General features: G+C 45.0%; 1 protein-coding gene across 1 annotated transcript in view; it reads right to left on the bottom strand.

The window, feature by feature from the left end:
• Positions 1 to 19,405, bottom strand: part of LOC144678705 (tomoregulin-1-like) — a 346,693-nt gene that overhangs the window by 173,651 nt on the left and 153,637 nt on the right. Inside the window, exons 2-3 of the mRNA XM_078538515.1 lie at positions 18,542 to 18,651; positions 1,050 to 1,179 (exon numbers count right to left, since the gene is read on the bottom strand). Coding sequence (XP_078394641.1) covers positions 1,050 to 1,179; positions 18,542 to 18,651 — 240 coding nt within the window. The remainder of the gene's footprint in view (positions 1 to 1,049; positions 1,180 to 18,541; positions 18,652 to 19,405) is intronic.

Raw genomic sequence — 19,405 nt, 5'->3', positions numbered from 1 at the left:
CTCAAATCCTCTTGCAAATCTTCGTCCTTAAACATGAATTGCCAACTTAAGGGCCTCAATTGGCGATGGAGCAGGAAGGCCATCCATGAGCCTTCCTGCCACAGATTTAATTGGGGTGGAAGTGGGAAGGCGGCAGGGTCACCACTTGCCACCCTCCTGCCTGATTAAATGCCCTCACCACTAAACCTGCCACAGGGAGGGGGCATTAAATTCCACCCAAATAGTAGAAAGAAAGGAAATCTCTAAAATTAAATGTGTGGATGCAAGATACTAACAGTCATATTGTTCTACAAAAAGAAATGCATGAATGAAGGAACTGTTTGGGGTCCTAGAGGAGGGCAGTTTCATGCCGTAAGGCTTTGTATATGGAGGTCTTTGATTTAATTTGTTTCAATGTTTTGATTGCACACCAATAAGCTCTCATTTTTGTTTTAAGAGAGGGAAGAGAATCTGTTAATTGCATATTAATTTTATTTAATTGCATGCAGGTGGTGGGCATTAACTGGGGATTCACTTTTCCTATAAAAAGGAACAGACTGAAACTGGCTGTTGGCTAAGGAGGTATATGTTTATAAATTGTAAATCTTATAAATACAAGCTTATAAAGATTGGTTCCAGTTCCATCCTTCATTACCAGGCTTTCTGGAGCATAACGGGTGAGAGTCGAGAGAGGAGCCAGAGAAATCAGCCAATTTCCTGGGCCTCACCCCTACCACCAGTATCACATACTGCGTTCCCTCTCCCCCTACCAAACTTTGCCCTACCTTCTGTTAAAAATGACAGGTTGGTCAGAGATCAGATAGCCTAAGAGAAGGGTTAACTTCACCATGCTGCTTGCATGGATGAGGATGGTAGTAGACTTCCCTTTCCCATTCCTTACATTATAGGTAAAGCAGATGAAATAGTCAACTTCTGATACATGGTTAGTAAGACTCTTCAGATCATTAGCTGTCAGTTTATGCTTTCACTTCAGGCAAAAAGGAATATTTAACTTTAAAGTAAAATAATGTTTTGTTCAATAGTACAATTTTTTAACATGTAGTACTCACCCGTATAACATAGACCTTCGGTTACTGCTGTGATTTCTTTCTGATATTTGCATGCAGCTAGCCTCATGAAACATTCATTCTGGTAGGTATCTCCATTGGATGCACAAACAGGGATGTAATGTGTATGACACTGAAAGACAAAAAGGTTACCAATTTTATATCCATGGATCATGACACAAGTTACATCTCTTATGGTTGAAGCACAATAAAACAGGACAATAAAGATAACCAGTCAGAACATGAATCAATAACAACTGACATAGGAAAACAGGGCTAGAAGAGTCTAACACTGTACCTCAATTACTTACTGTTACTATCCTGTTAGGGACCATTAACATTTAAAAACACTATGGTTTATAAGACTTATGCTATAAAGTCAATTCTACATTTTACTCTCTTCCTGCTGGATTCCCTTATCTTCTGAAATTATTGAAGTTCATTCATTATTCCTGGACCAACTCAGAGGGCATATCATTGCTGTCTAGAATTCACTCTGATTTCCCTTCAGAGTGTCAGTTATTTACCAAGGGACAAGATTTTATGGGGGTCCTTCCATTGGCCTTTGGCTAAGTGACTCTCTAATTTCTTTACCAAACTCACGACTCTGGATTCCACAGCTCAAGCAGTGGCTTAAAACATCAGAAATTGCCCTTCGTTTCCAGTAGCCTGCTGCTATGGTTTCAAACTGCAACCAGGTTAATTACTTTCAGAACTCCAACTACAACAAGATTAACTGCCTCTTATTGAGACGATTGCTGTAGATTTCTTCCTTTGGCTTCCAGCTAAACAAATCTTCCAGTCACTTTTCTGCTTACCAACTTTGTCTTAAACTAAATACCAGCTCCCAATCACAGGCTGCGTCATGGATCATAGATCCTACATTTACCCTACTTCAGGTATAGGTATGGCTTTATCTCTCAACTTCCAAGGAGCTACAAGCTACATAAGGCCCAAAGTTGACACAGTCTCTTAGCTGCATTTCAAAAAAATGATCAACCAGTCCTACCTGCTGGCTATGCCCTAACTGACCACACCCATCATCATGACAAACTTAAGAACACAGCCTATTCCCAGGAGTAAATGAAAATTAACTACATTTTAATTCCAAAAATTTATTTAATTCTGGGAACCCACATGAATAACTTATCCTTTAATGAAACAACTGCAAATGTCATATCTCTAGTTCTACAAATATCATGTCTCCAGTTCTTTAGCTAGGTAATCCCATCTGCCAAATGATGATCTTATCCTTCTATTTGTTAACCTCTTAAGTCAACATGGCTCCAGCCTTTTAAGTGTAATAAACTCCAAGCTTGTTTGAACTGCATTTACTTCAGGGTTACTTTTATCAGTTTCCCAGTCAGATGCCCCAATTTTCTACAGTTAAATCTTTAATTCCTAAAATGAAAAGTTATATTCAAAAACATATGAATTATGAATTAAATATTTGCAACACCAGTTTCTCAAGTATCTATACAATTCTCCCTACATTTTTCCATACTACCTTCATTCCTGCACTGTTCCTTTGGATAGTCTATTCTAAAGGTTCACCATTATCTGTGTAAACTAGTTGCTTCAGAACTTGCTTGGGTCTAGACCTCAGTAGTAACCCATGATCGTGCCCAATGTATCCTCCAACACTGATTCTGCCAGAGTTTGTGGGGTTATTGCCAGGGCACCTCTTTAATATGGAGTAGGCTGGTGCAAACACTACTTCAATTGGATCTCTGGTGCTCCATACTTGCTCCATCTTACTCCATACTTCTGGGTCTTTTTCTGATTGGCAGGATGCTACGAGTGGTGTGCCACAGGGATCAGTGCTGGGGCCTCAACTTTTTACAATTTATATAAATGACTTGGATGAAGGGACCGAAGGAATGGTGGCAAAATTTGCTGACGACACAAAGATAGGTAGAAAAGTAAATTGTGAAGAGGATATAAGGAGGATACAAAGTGACATAGATAGGTTAAGTGAGTGGGCAAAGATCTGGCAAATGGAGTGTACTGTGGGAAAATTTGAAATTGTTCATTTTGGCAGGAAGAATAAAAAAGAAGCTTATTACCTAAACGGCGCAAGATTGCGGAGCTCTGAGATTCAGAGATCTGGGTGCCCTAGTGCATGAATCACAAAAGATTAGTGTGCAGGCACAGCAAGTAATTAGGAAAGCTAATAGAATGTTATTATTTATTGTGAGGCGAATTGATTGCTAAAGTAGGGGAGTTATGCTTCAGATGCACAGGGCATTGGTGAGATCACATCTGGAGTATTGTGTACAGTACTGGTCTCCTTATTTAAAGAAAGATGTAGATGCATTAGAAGCAGTTCAGAGAAGGTTTGCTAGACTAATACCAGGAATAGGCAGGTTGTCTTATGAGGAAAGGCTGGACAGGTTAGGCTTGTACCCACTGGAATTTAGAAGAGTAAGAGGCAACTTAATTGAAAACTTTAAGATCCTGAGGGGTCTCAACAGGATGGACGTGGAGAGGCTGTTTCCTCTTATGGGAGAATCTAGAACTAGGGGTCACTGATTAAAAATAAGGGGTTGCTCTCTTAAGACGGAGATTAGGACAATTTTTTCTCTCTCAGAGGGCCGTGAGTCTTTGGAACAATCTTCCTCAAAAGGCAGGGGAAGCGGAGTCTTTGAATATTTTTAAGGCAGAGCTAGATAGATTCTTGATTAACAAGGGGTTGAAAGGGGGCGAAAGGGTGAAAGGCAGAAATGTGGGGTTGAGGTTAAATTCAGATCAACCATGATTTTATTGAATGGCAGACCAGGCTTGAGGGGCCGAGTGGCCTATTCCTGCTCCTAATCCGTATGTTCATATTGTAGTAATTATGGTTTTATTTAGCATGTAATGTACCTTTAAGAATAATACTTGTTAAGGAAGGCCACATGATCTATAGTGACAAATAGGAAAGTAGCACAAACTACCTCAGCAGTGAGTGTATAGGCAGAGTTAGAGTTGAAAGCACACGTCTAGTTGCTGCTGAGTACATTGTAAACAAACTTAACGGGCAAGATTTTACATCCCGTGGATGGCGCCCGCCCGACCCGATTGGGCATGAAATAGCAGGTGATGAATTCGGGCAAGCCTCCCAACGCCATCGTGCACTCGCGTGGCATTTTGTTCAGCGGGTGTGAGCGGGTGCCGGAGCCACACCCACCATTAATTAACAGGCCGTGTAAGGCCATTAACAGTCCAATTCATGGCGATTTTTTGTTGCCTGTGTGATTTCGCGCTCATCGCACGGGCAAAACAGGTAAGCGGCCAGCCTACATTTTCAAAAACCTCATCCAAGGGCGAGATAAAAAGGGTCAGCAGCATTGCCAATGTCGGTAGTGAGCAGTTTGGTAGATAGTTTGCTGCTGGTGACGTATTGGTACTTGGCAGCTTTGTTTCTGTTTGGGGCTTCATTCTTAGCATTTCCAGGCTTAATTTCAGGAATCCTTGGTGGCTGCATGGCCCTTGGAGGATTCAGACTGTGTGGACACTTCCAGGTATCAGATAGCCTTCCCTCACCCTGGTAATGGGGATGTGCTTTCCACTGGTGGCACCTGCTCTTAGGAGGAAGAGAGGGGCAGAAGGGGGAGGAGGCCACGTGTCCCTATGCAGTTTCCAGGGGAGGGACCTGTGGAGCAGAGACGCAGGGCCAGTAAGAAGTCTAAGGCAGAAGGGGCTGCAGAAGACGCCACTATCCTGCTGCCAGGGTTTACAGGCGGCAATGCAACTGCCTTAATATATCTGAGGTGCCAAAGGAGGCTCCGCCTCTCAAGGGAAACCGTGACCTCCATTTATCAGATGATTGGACCTGAGATCAGCTCTGACTGTGTGGGTGGACACCCCATGCCAGTGGCTCTGAAGGTCAGAGTGGCCCTCAACTTCTATGCCTCCAGCTCTTTTTAAGGGTCAGTGGGGAATCTGTGTGGAGTCTCCCAATCAGCTGTCTACAGTTGCGTCAAGCTGGTGACAGAAGCTCTTTTGAGGCGGGTACTGACCTTAATTCTTTACCGTACGGACAAGGCCAGCCAGGCTGAGCAGCAATTGCTGTGTTCCCCCATGTTGAGGGTGCCATCGACTGCACACATGTTGCCTTTAAGGCGCCAGTGGGTCAGCCAGATGCCTTTGTCAACAGGAAGGGATTTCACTCCATGAGCATGTAGATAGTTTGTGACCACAGGATGCAAATTCTGCAAGTCTGTGCAAGGTACCCTGGCAGCTCCCATGACGCATATATCCTGAGACACTCTCAGGTGCTGAGGCTCTTCAGTGCTCCAGCCCGATTGACTGGATGGCTGCTGGGTGACAAAGGCTATCCATTGAAGAGGTGGCTCATGACACCTCTCCGCCACCCAAGAACAGAGGCAGAGAAGCGTTACAGTACAAGTCATGCCTCTACAAGCGTGGTGGTAGAGAGGACCATAGGTCTTCTCAAGATGCACTTCCGATGCCTGGACCGTTCAAGGGGAACAGGACAATACCCCACAGAGTGGGTGTCACTGATAGTGGTTGCATGCTGCGCTCTCCACAATCTGGCACTGGCAAGGGGGGACCCACTGGAGGAGGAGGATGTTGGCGCAGCTGCACAGGCCACAGATGATGAATCCAATCGTGAGTCAGAAGGGGAGAATGGTGAGGAGAATGCTGAGGGCATGGAGGTAGACCTCAGTAGCCTCCACGGAGACAGGGACACCAGGGACGCCTTGATCCGAAGCTCCTTCAGCTAGGCTACCAAAGATCAGCTTCAAACGTGTGCAAGGGCTGCCACCTCCATCCCAGATATTTGAAAGGACCCTTTCATATGAACACAAAGAAGACTCAGTGCCTGTGCAATGAAGTTCAGAGCCACTTACATCCAACATTAAATACTGGCATATCCTGCGCCAATAAAATAAAAAAGTGAAGCATACTCAGGCCATGACGACAAAAACAACATTTATCTCATTTTGACAATTCTAAACTATTTACATAAATTTCCCTGGTCTTCATTCCCAGACCAGTATAGATAAAGTAAACTTAAATGAACATAAAATCACCCGTTACCAGTCCCTCTTGTGCTCATTTTGCCTTAAACTTACACTTGTGAGTGCAATGTCTTGGTGCCTCCCCTCGCTGGCACCAGCACTGGGGGCAGCCCGCTGACCCGGGTGTCTTGTTGGCCTTGACGACCTTGGCGGTCGTTCTCTGGCCAGTGGAGCCTGTGCTGGCCCCGTCTGGGAGTGGCCAGTGCCACAGCTGCATCTCCCCAGTTATTGCAGCCTCAGCAGATGCAACGGTCACTGGCAGAGGGGCGGAGGAGCTGCCGCTGTCATCGAGAGTGCCCTGAAAGGAACCCACAGAGATGATGGGCAATGTGAGGTCACTCTGGACCTCCCTGCTCATCATTGATGGACAGGCACTTAGCTGAGACATTGGGTGCCTCATTCGTCTCCCACACTGACACTGGCCACATGAGGTCAGTGCTTGTGTGAGGGCTTGCAGGCCCGAGCGCAACCCCAGGATTCTGTTCTTGGAGCTGCCTCTCCATGAGAGTCACCACTCTTTCTATGGAGGAGGCAGTGCACTCGGCCATGAGGGTCAATGCAGTGCTCATGGTCCACATGGACTCCTCCATCACAGAGACCATGGCACACATAGCCCCCTGGATCTCCGCCAGATCCTCCCACATATATCTCTAGACATCCATCATCTGCAGCCTGATGGACGACTCCAGAGGCTCATCATCAGCCTTCGACTGAGCATCGTCCTGGTCCCCAGCACTCCTCTGACTGCCGGCGCCCTGGGCACTCTCTGCCACCGCCTGCACCTCAAGCGAGTGTGAAGTGCCCTCACCAATATGCACCGAGATACTTGCCGCCGAACTAATACCCTCTGAGGTGCTGGTATCTGCACTGGTGCCTGCTTCAGAGAGCGGGTGTGACGCAGGTGCAACAGAAGCTTGGTGGTCCTCCAGTGTCCGGGGCAGCCCTTTGGGGTCCGCAGAGCGAACGCATGCTGGCGAACCTAAAAGGGAGAACAAGGATATGTCATTAGTTAAAGTCATCACACTGTCACTGTGCATGTCAGGTACCCTGGTGAGTCAATGGAGATCTGCATCATGGAGTCTTTCAATGATTAATGGGGACTCCAGATTTGAGGCTCACGTCAATGAAGGCACTAGAATAGAATGGCTGCACAATCCGAAACTCTCATCTCTGTGCACTGCACTCCTACCTTCATCTGGTACTCCCGTCTCTCCACGCCCTGTTGCATGGGAAGAGTGCCGTCTCTTGAGCTCCTGGGCATCTTACTCAAACTGGGAGAGCAGCAGGTTGGGCTGCCCTCCGCCTGTACGTGTCCTCTCTGCTTGGTTATGGCTTGTCTTCTCCTGAAAGAACAAGAGGAGCATTGATTATTCCACTCCCTACCTGCAGTGCCAGTGCAGCCTGGCCAACCTCAGCTGAAGAACACCTCGTAGGGCATATCCGAGTTGTGGCCCTTGAGCCGCAAGGCACTCAGCCCAAGCAGCCAGGGCTCACCCCCTTGGCCAACCCTGAGGTCCATGGGGGGATGGCCAGGCCTTAACACTTCTGCACACTGACCCATGCCAACCCGGTACTCACCCTTCCTGAGCACAGGACATCATTGAAGCGCTTCCAGCACTGCACCCATGTGCGCCGCACCACATCATAGCTGCTCACCATTGCTGAATAATTTTAATAAAGGTGGAAACAAGTAGCCTTTTAGCAATTGGCAGTTAAAAAAAATTCAATGCTATTATTGTCACAGTAATGGACATATGATGAGACAGTGCAAGGAAAGATTCAAGCAGACTTGTAAACAAAAGAAGAAGCCCAATGAAATCTGTAATGTAGAAGAGCCTGAAACAATAAATTCAGACACTTACTTATTGTTTAACCTGAAAGTTGGAAAGATAGAGCCAATATTTGTCACAGTGAAAGTAAATGACAAACCTGTTGGAATGGAAGTGGACATGGGAGCTTCTGCTACAGTAATTGGGGAACACACCTTCAGATATCTGAATAATGGTGAACATTAGTTAAGTATAGAAGAAACAGCTGCCAAACTCAAAAACATATACGGGTGAAGACATTCAAGTAAAGGGCATAAGCAGAGTAACTGTCCATTAGGGAGGCCATTGAGCAAAGCTACAAGTGTTGGTATTGAGAGGCAGAGGACCGAGCCTTCTAAGGCGAAATTGGCTGAAGGAAATCAACCTCAATCGGCCACTGAGATTCCAAAATGAAGCTGGAAGTGTTCCTGTTTTGGAAATTGAGTGTGTAAGGACTCAGCAACCTGAAGAAATGCAGGCTGTCTTAAGCCAAAACCTGGAAAAACAGCAGAAGGAACTTGAAGAAACCATGTTTGATGATAGGATTCAAGACGAGGTGCGCAGCCTTCAAAGGGGAAAAGAAAACCTGTTGAAAGACCTTCACACACTACAAGATGCCCTCAAGTCAGAGTTTGTACCTCTGGAAATGTATGAAGAGAAACAGAAAGAATTCAGCACTTCTCTGAACAAACTGAAGAATGAGTTAGCAGAGAAGACACAGCAATGTTCAATTTTCCAGCAGGCAGCAAACAAATACCACAAAGAGACAGAAAAGCTGAAGAATCAGCTAAATGGAGCCAAAGAGGCTTTGGAAACAAAACTCGCAGAATTTCCTAAGAAGCAGATAGATAATGAAATTTTGGGAGACTCAGCCACTGAGCTCAGACAAGTTGACCTTGCATCTGAGAGGAGTCAGAAACAAGGCTGAGATTGAAGTCTGCGCCAGAAAGGAGAAGGCATGTAGAAAGAAGATACAGAAATACTAATAGGGCTTTAATTCTGGCAGCAAACGAATACACTTTTGTACATAGGGCTGGCAATCAAATCGCAAACGCCTATGCCGCTAGTCGTTTGCCATTACAAGAAAATGATGAGCACATTCCAGTTCCACAGGAACTTGTTTTACAGTTAAATTTCTTAGATTCCTCGTCAGTATGTGCTCAACAGATCAGAGACTGGACAAGTTGGGACGCAGTTCTATCTCAAGTATGAGAACAAGTGCTTCTTGGCTGGTCGCAGGAGCCTATATCTGACTAAATGAAACCATACTTCAACAGAAGACATGAAATAACCAGCCACGATGGCATCTTATTGTGGAGAGCAGGAGTGATAGTTCCTCCAAAGGGAAGGGAGCCTCTTTTAATTGAACTACACAGTGCACATCCAGGAATTTCATGAATGAAGATCATAGCATGCAGATATCTATGGTGGTCTGGGATGGATGGCGAAATAGAGAGTTTAGTAAAAAAGTGTGTGCAATGTCAGCAATTGCAAATTTTGCCAGTGACAGCTCCGTTACGCCCATGGGATTGGCCATGTAGACCCTGCATGCAGTTACACATGGACTACATTGGACCTTTCTGGGAACAATATTTCTGCTCATTGTCGATGCCCATTCAAAATGGTTGAACGTACGTGAGGTGAAGTCGGGAATTGCCCCGCCTTTGTGCTCCTGATTTGGGAGCGAAAATTCAGTCCTTAATGTGCCAGGCTAGTGGATGTCAATTGGAACTCAGGTACTTCCCCACTTCTCCAGCTGAATAGGGGGAGTGCGGGGGGAAGAGATGGGGAAGGGGATGGGTGAAAGCAAAGGAAAGTGTAGTGGGAGTTTTTTCACAAGATTGTTTCTTGTGTGGCCTTGCTGTTAGTGAAAAGTAACACTAGGTGGAATTTTCCGCTCCTGCCAGTGGCAGGGATCGTGGCGGGCAGGGGCACTTAATTTGGCATGGTTGAAAAAGTCAGTTTCCCGCTGGCAGGAACATTTTTGGCATTTTATTTTCCTGACTGTGACGGTGGGTTAAAGGCGAGTCAGGTTTCCCAATGAACAGTGTCAGGAACCTCATTTGCATTAATTAGCATCTCATGCATGCTTATTAAAAGGCCATCACGTCGGAATTACGTTCATCCTCCAAATTAAGCTCCCTGCCGGCAAGGATTTAAAACGTTCAGTTTTACGACTGTATATAAGAGGCGTTCGCCTGGCGAGCTTCACCTCTTCCATGACTTTGAGGTCAATAGATGTTGTTTTCACCTTCTTGGGGACCTCACAAAACTTCACTCGAGTGCCGGTAGAAAACGCTGGACCAAGGCTGGAAACAGGAGGCAGGTGAAGGCTGGAAGGAAGAGTGGAATGAAGGCTGGACAGGTGAGGCAGGATTACCAGGGAAGGTGAGGAAAGTGTTCAGGGAAGGGGGAAATGATTTAGAGGGTGGAGTAGGTGGTGTCGACGGTCGGGTCTTGGGGTGTGAACTCAGGGCACTGGTGATAGAGGGAACAGTCACAGTCAGAAGGAGGAGTGGGATGCGGTAGGGTGGTGGGTCCAGGGTAAGAGTCTGGTAAGTGAGGGTCTCATTGGGGAGAGGGGTCATGGAAGGGGACTAGAAAGGTGGCTCAGATAACAGGAGGGGGAAAGGTCAGGGTGGGCATGGAGCCAGTAACGGATGTCGGCTGTGAGGGGAGGGAAGGCATGTGGAGGTGGATCGTGATAGGGTACAGGGTAACAGGGGGAGGTTCAAGGGTGACAGAGGGAAGAGGAATGGTGATATTGGGTGGGTTTAAAAAGTGAAGTGTACCATTTTTCAAAGCTGACCTTGACTACGCAGTTAGTCAGTAGGTGAGATCCCTCAAAGTGGGAGGGTGGTCTTTTTGGGTGGGTGGGGAGTTCAAGGTCAGCAGAAGCAGCCGACTAAAGGGACATCCTAATAATTATGATTCAACTGGATGTCAACCATGGTCAGTTGTGTTATCCTCTCTATGCTGAAGCTTGCATTGCAGCAGGTTTGTTCCCGACACATGGGTCTCATAATATCGAGATACCAGCAAGGTCTGGAGCTGCTGTTCATTCTGTGCCATTTGCAGTTGGCTACAGCCCGAGGCAAGAATGAAGGGAGGGAGGGAAGTTGAATGCCTCCAAGGGGCACAGCTAGTGGATGGCAGTCAACTTGCAACTCCAAACCTCCATCCTCCCAGGTAAATGGTCTTAGAATTCAAGGGTTCATGTGGTTAGCCTTTCCATGCTGTCAAGGCAATTGTCTCTCTATAGAAGCCTCGTGGGTACTGGAGGCAAGCAGGATAGTGTCAGAGGGAGGCTTCTTGCACATGGCTCTAGTCACCCTGGTCACAGAGCAATGTCTCTATACGTAGACATGCATGAATGGGAGGAACACTCATCTCTGGTTCTCCAGGATGTCCTTTAGCTGAAAGGGTAGTGGGGGGTGTTTGGGATGTCATGCCTAGACAGAGACCAGATGAAGGGCTTGGCACTGGCCTACTGGCTTTGAGATGGAGGGAATCCTTTAAAGGACATGCTTACTAAATGTATCACTTCAATTCATTCACACATCCATTGAGGCATCGAAGATGCAGAATGCAAGTAACCCTATCTTGGTAATGGCTCTCATCCAGATGAGGAGACAGAGGGCCTGTTGTTGGTTGGCACAGGGTCAGGAGGAACAAGTGTCTGTGCAGCATGAGGCAGCGGGGCCTCTATAAGGTAATGGTGCTGCCGAACATGGCGAGCATTGGCCCGACCATGGGTACATTGCAGGAGGCGTTATTATCTAGAGATGAGCAAAAGGCAATACTGGAGGCGCCCTCGTATGTCCCAGGGTGTGCTTACACCTGTCAGCTTCTCCAGTATGAGCTGCGGCTGCAAGGACTCTGGAGGAGTTATGCGGAGCTCCTGTGCTGCATTGAGTGAATGTCTATCCAGGTGCCCTTTAAATATGGTGCCAGGACCTTCAACCCCATGAGGTAACGACAGGGTCGTTTCCTGCCTCCCTCACACCAGCCGCCCCCCCACCGGCCAATGGATTTGTCAAGCTCCTCGCAGATGCATAATTAATGAGCTGACCAGTGGAAGATGGAAGATTGCACATTTCTGCTGTCTTTCCCGCCCACCACGGGACTTAATTCTGCCCACTGTCAATCAATCATTCAGGACAAGCAGCTTCTTCTGGTCCCTTTATTGCATGAGATGCATGGTCCAGAAAGGAACAGCTTGAGAGGAACTTAAAGGAAGAAAATGTATTCTGAATGGAGAATGCATACTCCAAAACAAAAGATGCACCATATGAGCCCTTCTCCTCCCAGTAAAATACCATAGCAGGGCAAACCTGCGTAATTATATTCTGCACCTCATAGAGAATAGTGCTTCACTGCACAAACTAAAATTGTGCTTTGAACTTCTGGGATAAAAGTTGCATCAAGTTGGGTGTCACTCAGTTAGATAGGAATAAAATTGTGCACTGACTAAGGTGTAAAACTGTTCTGGAGGCTTTATCACTTCATGCATGCACATGTCGAAAATCATCAACGGCTCCACAGGAGAATCTGTTGGCTTTTGACATTTACTATATTGATTGTTTTTGTTATAGGAGAGTTAACAGGCTAGACAAAATGGAAACTGTCAAAGGAAGCATGCAGGAGAAGATGGGACATGAGTTGTCAGTTGGGAGAATGCAGTATGAGTTGGGTTACCCACAATGATTTAATAACGCAGGGAACATTTTCTTAAACATGACTCCTGTCTACCACCTTACAAATTATTTGAATCTTTTTACTTGGAAGCATGATAGTGTGACTAATCATGACAAACGCTCTAAGGATCAGCTGAAACTACACCAGTTTGGAAATCAAGACGTTCATTTGAATTGTTCCACTTGTTTATTTACAAAGTAATTAATCAGTCTCATAAAGTATCAATCAAATGAATGTAGCCGTGTATTATTTTCCCATGATATTTATTTGATACAAAATAGAGTGTGACATTTTTGACAGTTATTATTCATCTACTTAATAACTGTGTCGTTTGCAACTGATCATGCAATCAGTGAATCATATAAAGATTACAGCACAAAAGGAGGACATTCAGCCCCTTGTGTCCATACTGGCTCTGATAAGAGCAACTTATCTAGTCCCACTCTCTAGCCTTTCTTCTGCAGCCTTGCAAATATTATTGCCTCAGATAATCAGCCAATTCTCTTTTGAATGCCTCGATTGAATCTGCCTCACCACACTCTTGCAGAATAAAGGGTTAACTCTAAAAAGAGCATACTCAACATGTGCAAAAGAAGCATTGTCACAGTGAGCATGTAAATAAATGTGTTTTGAATAAAGAGCATTGCCTCCAGTAAGATGTTTTCTAGAATAAGAGGCTAATGAATCCGGAGACAACAGTGGCAATTACCCCACAGCAGAACGGTAGAAAATGGCAGGAAAAGCCTTAAGTGAAGCTCAGCAACAGTGCAGAGTAGCGGGTGAAGGACTTTAAGTCCAACCCAGCAGCCGCACCAGAAATGACTGAATAACGACGGCAGCCCAGCAACTGGCAAGACAGGCAGTGTGGGAAAAGACAACCTCAGACCTGGGTGAGCAATGCCTATTACTTTACCCCTACCAGAATCTTTTCAACATGTTGAGGGTCCCAAACAGGCTGAGCAATGGCAAAATTGGCAAAAACAATTTACTCGATACCACAATGCCTCAGGCCTTGCAACTAAAGAGAACAAAGATCAAGTTAATACTTTGTTATACACTGTTGGGAGCATAGCAGATGACATGCTCGCCAGACAGGGAGTGAACGATGAGATAGCATCCTACGAGGATGTCATCAGAGCCTTTGATTCATACTTCAGTCTTTGTGAAAATACTGTTTTTGAGAGGGTCAAATTTAACCAGTGCAGTCAAAAACAGGGTGAAGGGATTGACCCATTCATCAATACCTAGACACAAATTGTGAGTGTGGAACACTAAAAGACGACCTGATCAAAGATCAAATAGTTGTTGGCATTTCAGATGAGAATCTCTCTGACTCCTTTACAATCTTGAGAAGATTTAACTTTAAGCAAAGCTGTACAACTGGCCAGACAGGCCAAGGAGCCGAGATGTGAGGGGAACTTCCCAAGAACAGCCCAATGAAGCTGTTCAATTTGTGGGCTGTAAAACCAAAAGTATAGCAAGGCAGCAATCAGGGAAACACCCTAAAAAGACGCCAACCACCATTTTCAACATCCTCGCTGTGGCGGGAGGAAGGTCCACAGGCAGGAACATTGCCCGGGCTGCGTACTGCCATTGGCGTTCCCAGTTAGGCCATTTCAACGTGGTCTGTCATTCAAGGAAAATCTGTGTTTGCAAGGCAGAAGGAGAATTCTGTTAAAAGAGCCTCCATTCAAGAAATTCCAGACCTTGGCAATGCGGAAGAAATCGAGGAAGATCAAAACCAGTTTTGGAGTGCTGACATTGAGGTAAATTTGACTGAATTCAAGCTAAACACAGAAGCTGGTGTCACAGTGCTATCTGACAGAGTTTCAGGACTGAGTAAAGTGACACCGCCACTGTCCTCTATCAACTCCAAGGTCCAAGAGGGACCAAGTTAAATGTTCAAGGCCAGCTAGAGATGACATTAAAATACAAAGAGTAATTCCTGAAACATTGTATGTCATCAAGAATCAAGCATACTCTCTGTTAAGCAGAGGAGTCTGCGTCGTTCTAAAATAAAAGCAAATACTGTAGATGCTGGAAATCTGAAATAAAAACAGAAAATGTTGGAACATTCAGTAGGTCTTGCAGTATCTGTGGAGAGAGAAGCAGGGTTAATATTTCAAGTCCATATGGCTTCATCTTCTTCTTCTTAGAGTCATACAGACTCGAAAAATTAAATGTTTCTCTCTCCACAGAAACTGCCAGACCTGCTGTGCATTTCCAACATTTTCTGTTTTTATTACTGCACAGCTCTAACTCTGCTTTTAAAAGTTGGTGAGGTCAATGCAAAGACACACAAGATGAACTTAGGAGGGAATTTCCCACACTCTTTACAGGCTTGGGTAAGCTGAAGACCATGTATCACATTACATCCAAAACAGATACTAAGCCCCTTTGTCTATTCACGCCAAGAAGGATCCCATACTCAGGTCTGAAAAGAGTCAGGACTGAGATTGAGGTGATGCTGCAACAAGGAATCATTTCGCCAGTCACTAAACCAACCAGGTGGTGCTCTATATGGTACCAGTCCCAAAGCTGAATGGCTCCATTCGTATCTGTGTTGATCTAACACAGCTCAACAAGGCAGTGGAAAGAGACATATGTCCAATGGCATTGCTGGATAAGAACTTGGCCAAACTTGCCAAGAGCACCATCTTCACCAAACTTGACACCAACAGCGGGTTTTGGCAGCTGTCATTGCACAGAGTCAAAACTTTAACTACCTTTATTATGCCCTTTGGATGGTACTGTCTTAACCGTTCACCATTCAGCATCACACCAGCCCCTGAAATATTCCAAAGGAAAATGTCCAATATACTGCAGGGCATTGACAGCTTTATCTGCCGCATGGGCAACATCTTGACCCATAGATCAATGAAGCTGGAACACAACAAATGGGTCAGGGAAGTTTTACTCATGTTGCAAGAGGCTGGCTTGATGATCAATGACAAATGTGAGTTTTCCAGGCCCACGATAAAGTTCCTAGGGTGCATTATCCAAGCAACTGGCATTACCACAGACGCAAAAATGAAGGCAGCAAGGGAATTTCTGCCGCCTAGAAATGTAACAGTGCTCCAAAGGTTTATGGGCATGATCAACCAACTAGAAAAATTCCTGTCTCACTTAATCCAGATAAATGAATCCTGGAGACATCTTTTACGACAGGATCAGGCGTGGTGCTGGATGGAGCAACAAAGGTAGTCATTCGAACAAATCAAAATTATGCTAACATCCTCAGAGGTCCTAGCCCACTATGACCTAGAACTTCCCATGGATTGGGCAACTGACGCATCTGAAATGGCACTGGGAGCAGTGCTATTCCTCATCCAAAGTGATGGTGAAAAAGAACCTGATTACTATGCATTCAGGTCATTGACTGACAATGAACAGCGCTATGCTGTTGTTGAAAAGGAAGCCTTTGCAGTGGCTTGGGCATGTGAGAAATTCTCTGATTATGTACTGGGCCTCCAGTCTAAGATTGAGACTCATAACAAGCCATCAGTAACGCTATTAAACACAAAGGAAATTGCAAAGATACTACCCAGGATTCAGCGATTCTGTATTAGACTCATGCACTACAACACTACTACAGAGCAAGTACATGGTAAATAATGGACTACAGTCAATACACTGCCATTTACACGGTACAGGAAGACAAAACCTTCATAGCAGTAGTGGCAGTCTTTACAGCCTTGACTACCAGGTACTTGCTGGCAAGAGACCAGAAATTGTACGAATTTTGTATAGCCCAAACACAAGATGAAGAGTGCATTCAGATTCGCATGTACTGCCTGGATGGATGGCCATAGTACACTCTAAGCAACCCCGTCCTGAGATAATATTTCGAACAGCGGCACCACTTCAGCATTGTAGACGACCTCCTGGTGTATGATACAAGAGTGGTGGTACCATGTGCTGGATCCTCCAGAAGATCCTCCAAGGACATCTTGGCATAACCAAGTGTCAAGCCAGGACTCAGCAATCTATATGGTGGCCAGGAATTTCACAGTCAATTGAACAGGTGGTCTCTATGTTACTTGTGCCATCCACAGGCAGAAAGAGCCATTCTTGCCCTCCTCCTCCCCATCAAGGCCTTAGGAATGCTTTGACATGAACTGTTTGACTATAAATGGAAAATCTTTCTTCTAATGGTCGGCTATTATTCCCTATGGATAAAGGTGCAGAAGCTACATAGCCTCACCTCTGAAGCTGTTATTACATCCTTGAAGAAAATGCTCACTACACCTTGCACTGCAGATGTGGTGATCCCCAATAATGGACCACAATTCACCAACGAGTGGTTCAATCCTTCGCAGTTGTATGGACTTGTGAATGCCATGAGATCCCCAAAATACACCCAGGCTAATGGAGAAGCTGAGCAATGAGTATGCATCGTCAAAGACCTCTTGAAGGAGAATGATGATTTTGAGCCCGTTCTGTTTAGCTATCATTCGATGCCATTACTAATAGATTTGTCCTGTGCAGACTCCTGATGGGCCGCAGGCTTAAAACTCAGCTTCCCTTCCTGCCCCACACCTTGCTACAGAATGTTATGGGGGAAGACCATGATCAAGCTAGGAAGAAGAAAGAAGCCTCCGGAGCAAGTCAAGCTCATACGTTCAACCAGTGTCATAGGGCTCAAGACCTTCTGACTTTGGGAAGAGGAAAGAGGCTATGGATCAGAGACCAGGACTGTGCAGGCACTGCAACTGAAAAACTACTGTAGCTGAGATTGTACCTGGTAAGGACATAGTCAGGCATTGTTTGGCCGAACAGACCTGCCTTAATCCCGATGGACAGAAAACCATCAAAAGCATGGACAGAGTCCCATGAAACAGAAGAGAGTGCCACACCTACTACATCACAAACAAAGGAAACCAGGAGTGATAGCCCTCTTGAACCGAGCTCAGAAGATTCCCATCCACCCCAAAGAAGCTCTGCACTCAGGGAGACTGGTGAAACCACCAAAGAGGCTTCCCTTTTAAGAGATGTAGGGGAATATGTGTAAAATGGTATGGGGATAAAGACTCGGGGTGAGATCTCAAGTAAAAGGTGAACTCTAATAACAGCATACTGAGCGTGTGCAAAAGAAGCTATGTCACAGTGATGTCACTCACTGAGAAAGAATGTCTGAGTAGCATCTCAGAGCTCTAGCTACTTGTTAGTCTTATTTAACTTTTGTAAATATTTAGCATGTAAATAAATGTTTTTTGAACAAAGACCATTGCCTCCAGTGAGATCTTTTCTAAAGTAAGAAGCTAAAGAACCCCAAGACAACCCATGATAACAGAACTCTTTCAGTGCATTCCACATCCTAACCACTCTCTGTGCAAAAAAATTTTTCGTCATGTCACCTTTGCCTCTATTCTAATCACCTTAATTGGTGTTCTCTCATTCTTGACCGATCCACCAATGGGAATGGTTTCTCCCGACCTACTCTGTCCAGGATAAGGGCATGACCATTTTGGTCTGAGATGAAATGAAATTTCTTACTCAAGAGGGTTGTGAATCTTTGGAAGGGCTATGGATGCTCAGTCATTGGGTATATTCAAGGCTAAGGTCAATAGATTTAGGCAATTAAGGGGTTGACAAGGAAAGAGGAGCTGAGGTCAAAAGTGAGCCATAATCTTACTGGATTGTGGAGCAGACTCGAGGGGCCATTTTTCTAAACATCAATTTTAGCAAGTTAAAATTTGCTGCAACACTTAGATTTTAATTAACTGCTCTTACTCATTTTAATGAGTGGGATTTTCCAACCCCGCTCATCGCCAGGCTCGTCCAGTCCTGACGAAAGTCATTGGACTTTTGGCTGGGACACTGAATCTCCTGAGCCGTGTCCCGCCACAACGGAGCCGGAAAATTCCGGCCAATGAACTACACTGCCCAACATAAAAATAATAATGAATAAAGTAACTCGTCACTGCCTTTAAAACGTGAAACAAGGCAGAGATGCACTTACATAAAACTGGCATGAGCATGTCAAATCATCCCCAATTTCCTTACACACGCCACCATATTTACATGTTGTTTCGTCACACATCTTGAAATCATTTTCTCGTTCATTAAATTCTGCAAAACAAAAATATTTATTAATATGCATTTCATTGCATGTAAAAGGCAGCCGATCAAAGATAAAAGTATGCTATTGTAATAACAAGTGCCAACAGCAATGAGCATTCTACAAGGACTTACTGTGGACTTCATACTTCAAATTTGTTATATTAAATATGGTGATGTGTCAAAGTTTTGTTGTCCTTAGGTACAGAGGGATCTGGGTGTCCTGGTACATGAATCAGGAAAATTTAGTATGCAGGTAAAGCAAGTGATTAGGAAGGCAAATGGAATGTTGTCATTTATTGCAAGGGGAATGGAATATAAAAGTAGGGATGTTCTGCTACAGTTGTGTAGGGTATTGGTGAGGCCACCTTCTCAAGGGCAACTAGGGATGGGCAATAAATGCTGGCCCAGCCAGCGAAGCCCACATCCCATAAATGAATTAAAAAAAAACATCCAGAGTACTGTGTACAGTTTTGGTCTCCTTATTTAAGAAAGGGTATAAATGCATTAGAAGCAGTTCAGAGAAAGTTTACTCGGCTGATACTTGGGATGGAGAGGTTATCTTATGAAGAAAGGCTGGACAGACTGGGCCTGTATTCATTGAAGTTTAGAAGAATGAGAGATGATCTTATGAAATATATAAGACCCTGAGGGGACTTGACAAGGTGGGGTGCTGAAAGGATGTTTTCCCTGTAGGGGAGACTAGAACTAGTGGACACGGTTTAAAACTAAGGGTTTTCCCATTTAAGATGGAGATGAGGAGAAA

The sequence above is a fragment of the Cetorhinus maximus genome, chromosome 3 (genome assembly GCF_964194155.1).
Source record: "Cetorhinus maximus chromosome 3, sCetMax3.hap1.1, whole genome shotgun sequence".
Taxonomy (NCBI): domain Eukaryota; kingdom Metazoa; phylum Chordata; class Chondrichthyes; order Lamniformes; family Cetorhinidae; genus Cetorhinus; species Cetorhinus maximus.
The sequence above is the reverse complement of the archived record's forward strand: the minus strand, read 5'-3'. Positions and strand labels throughout refer to the sequence as shown.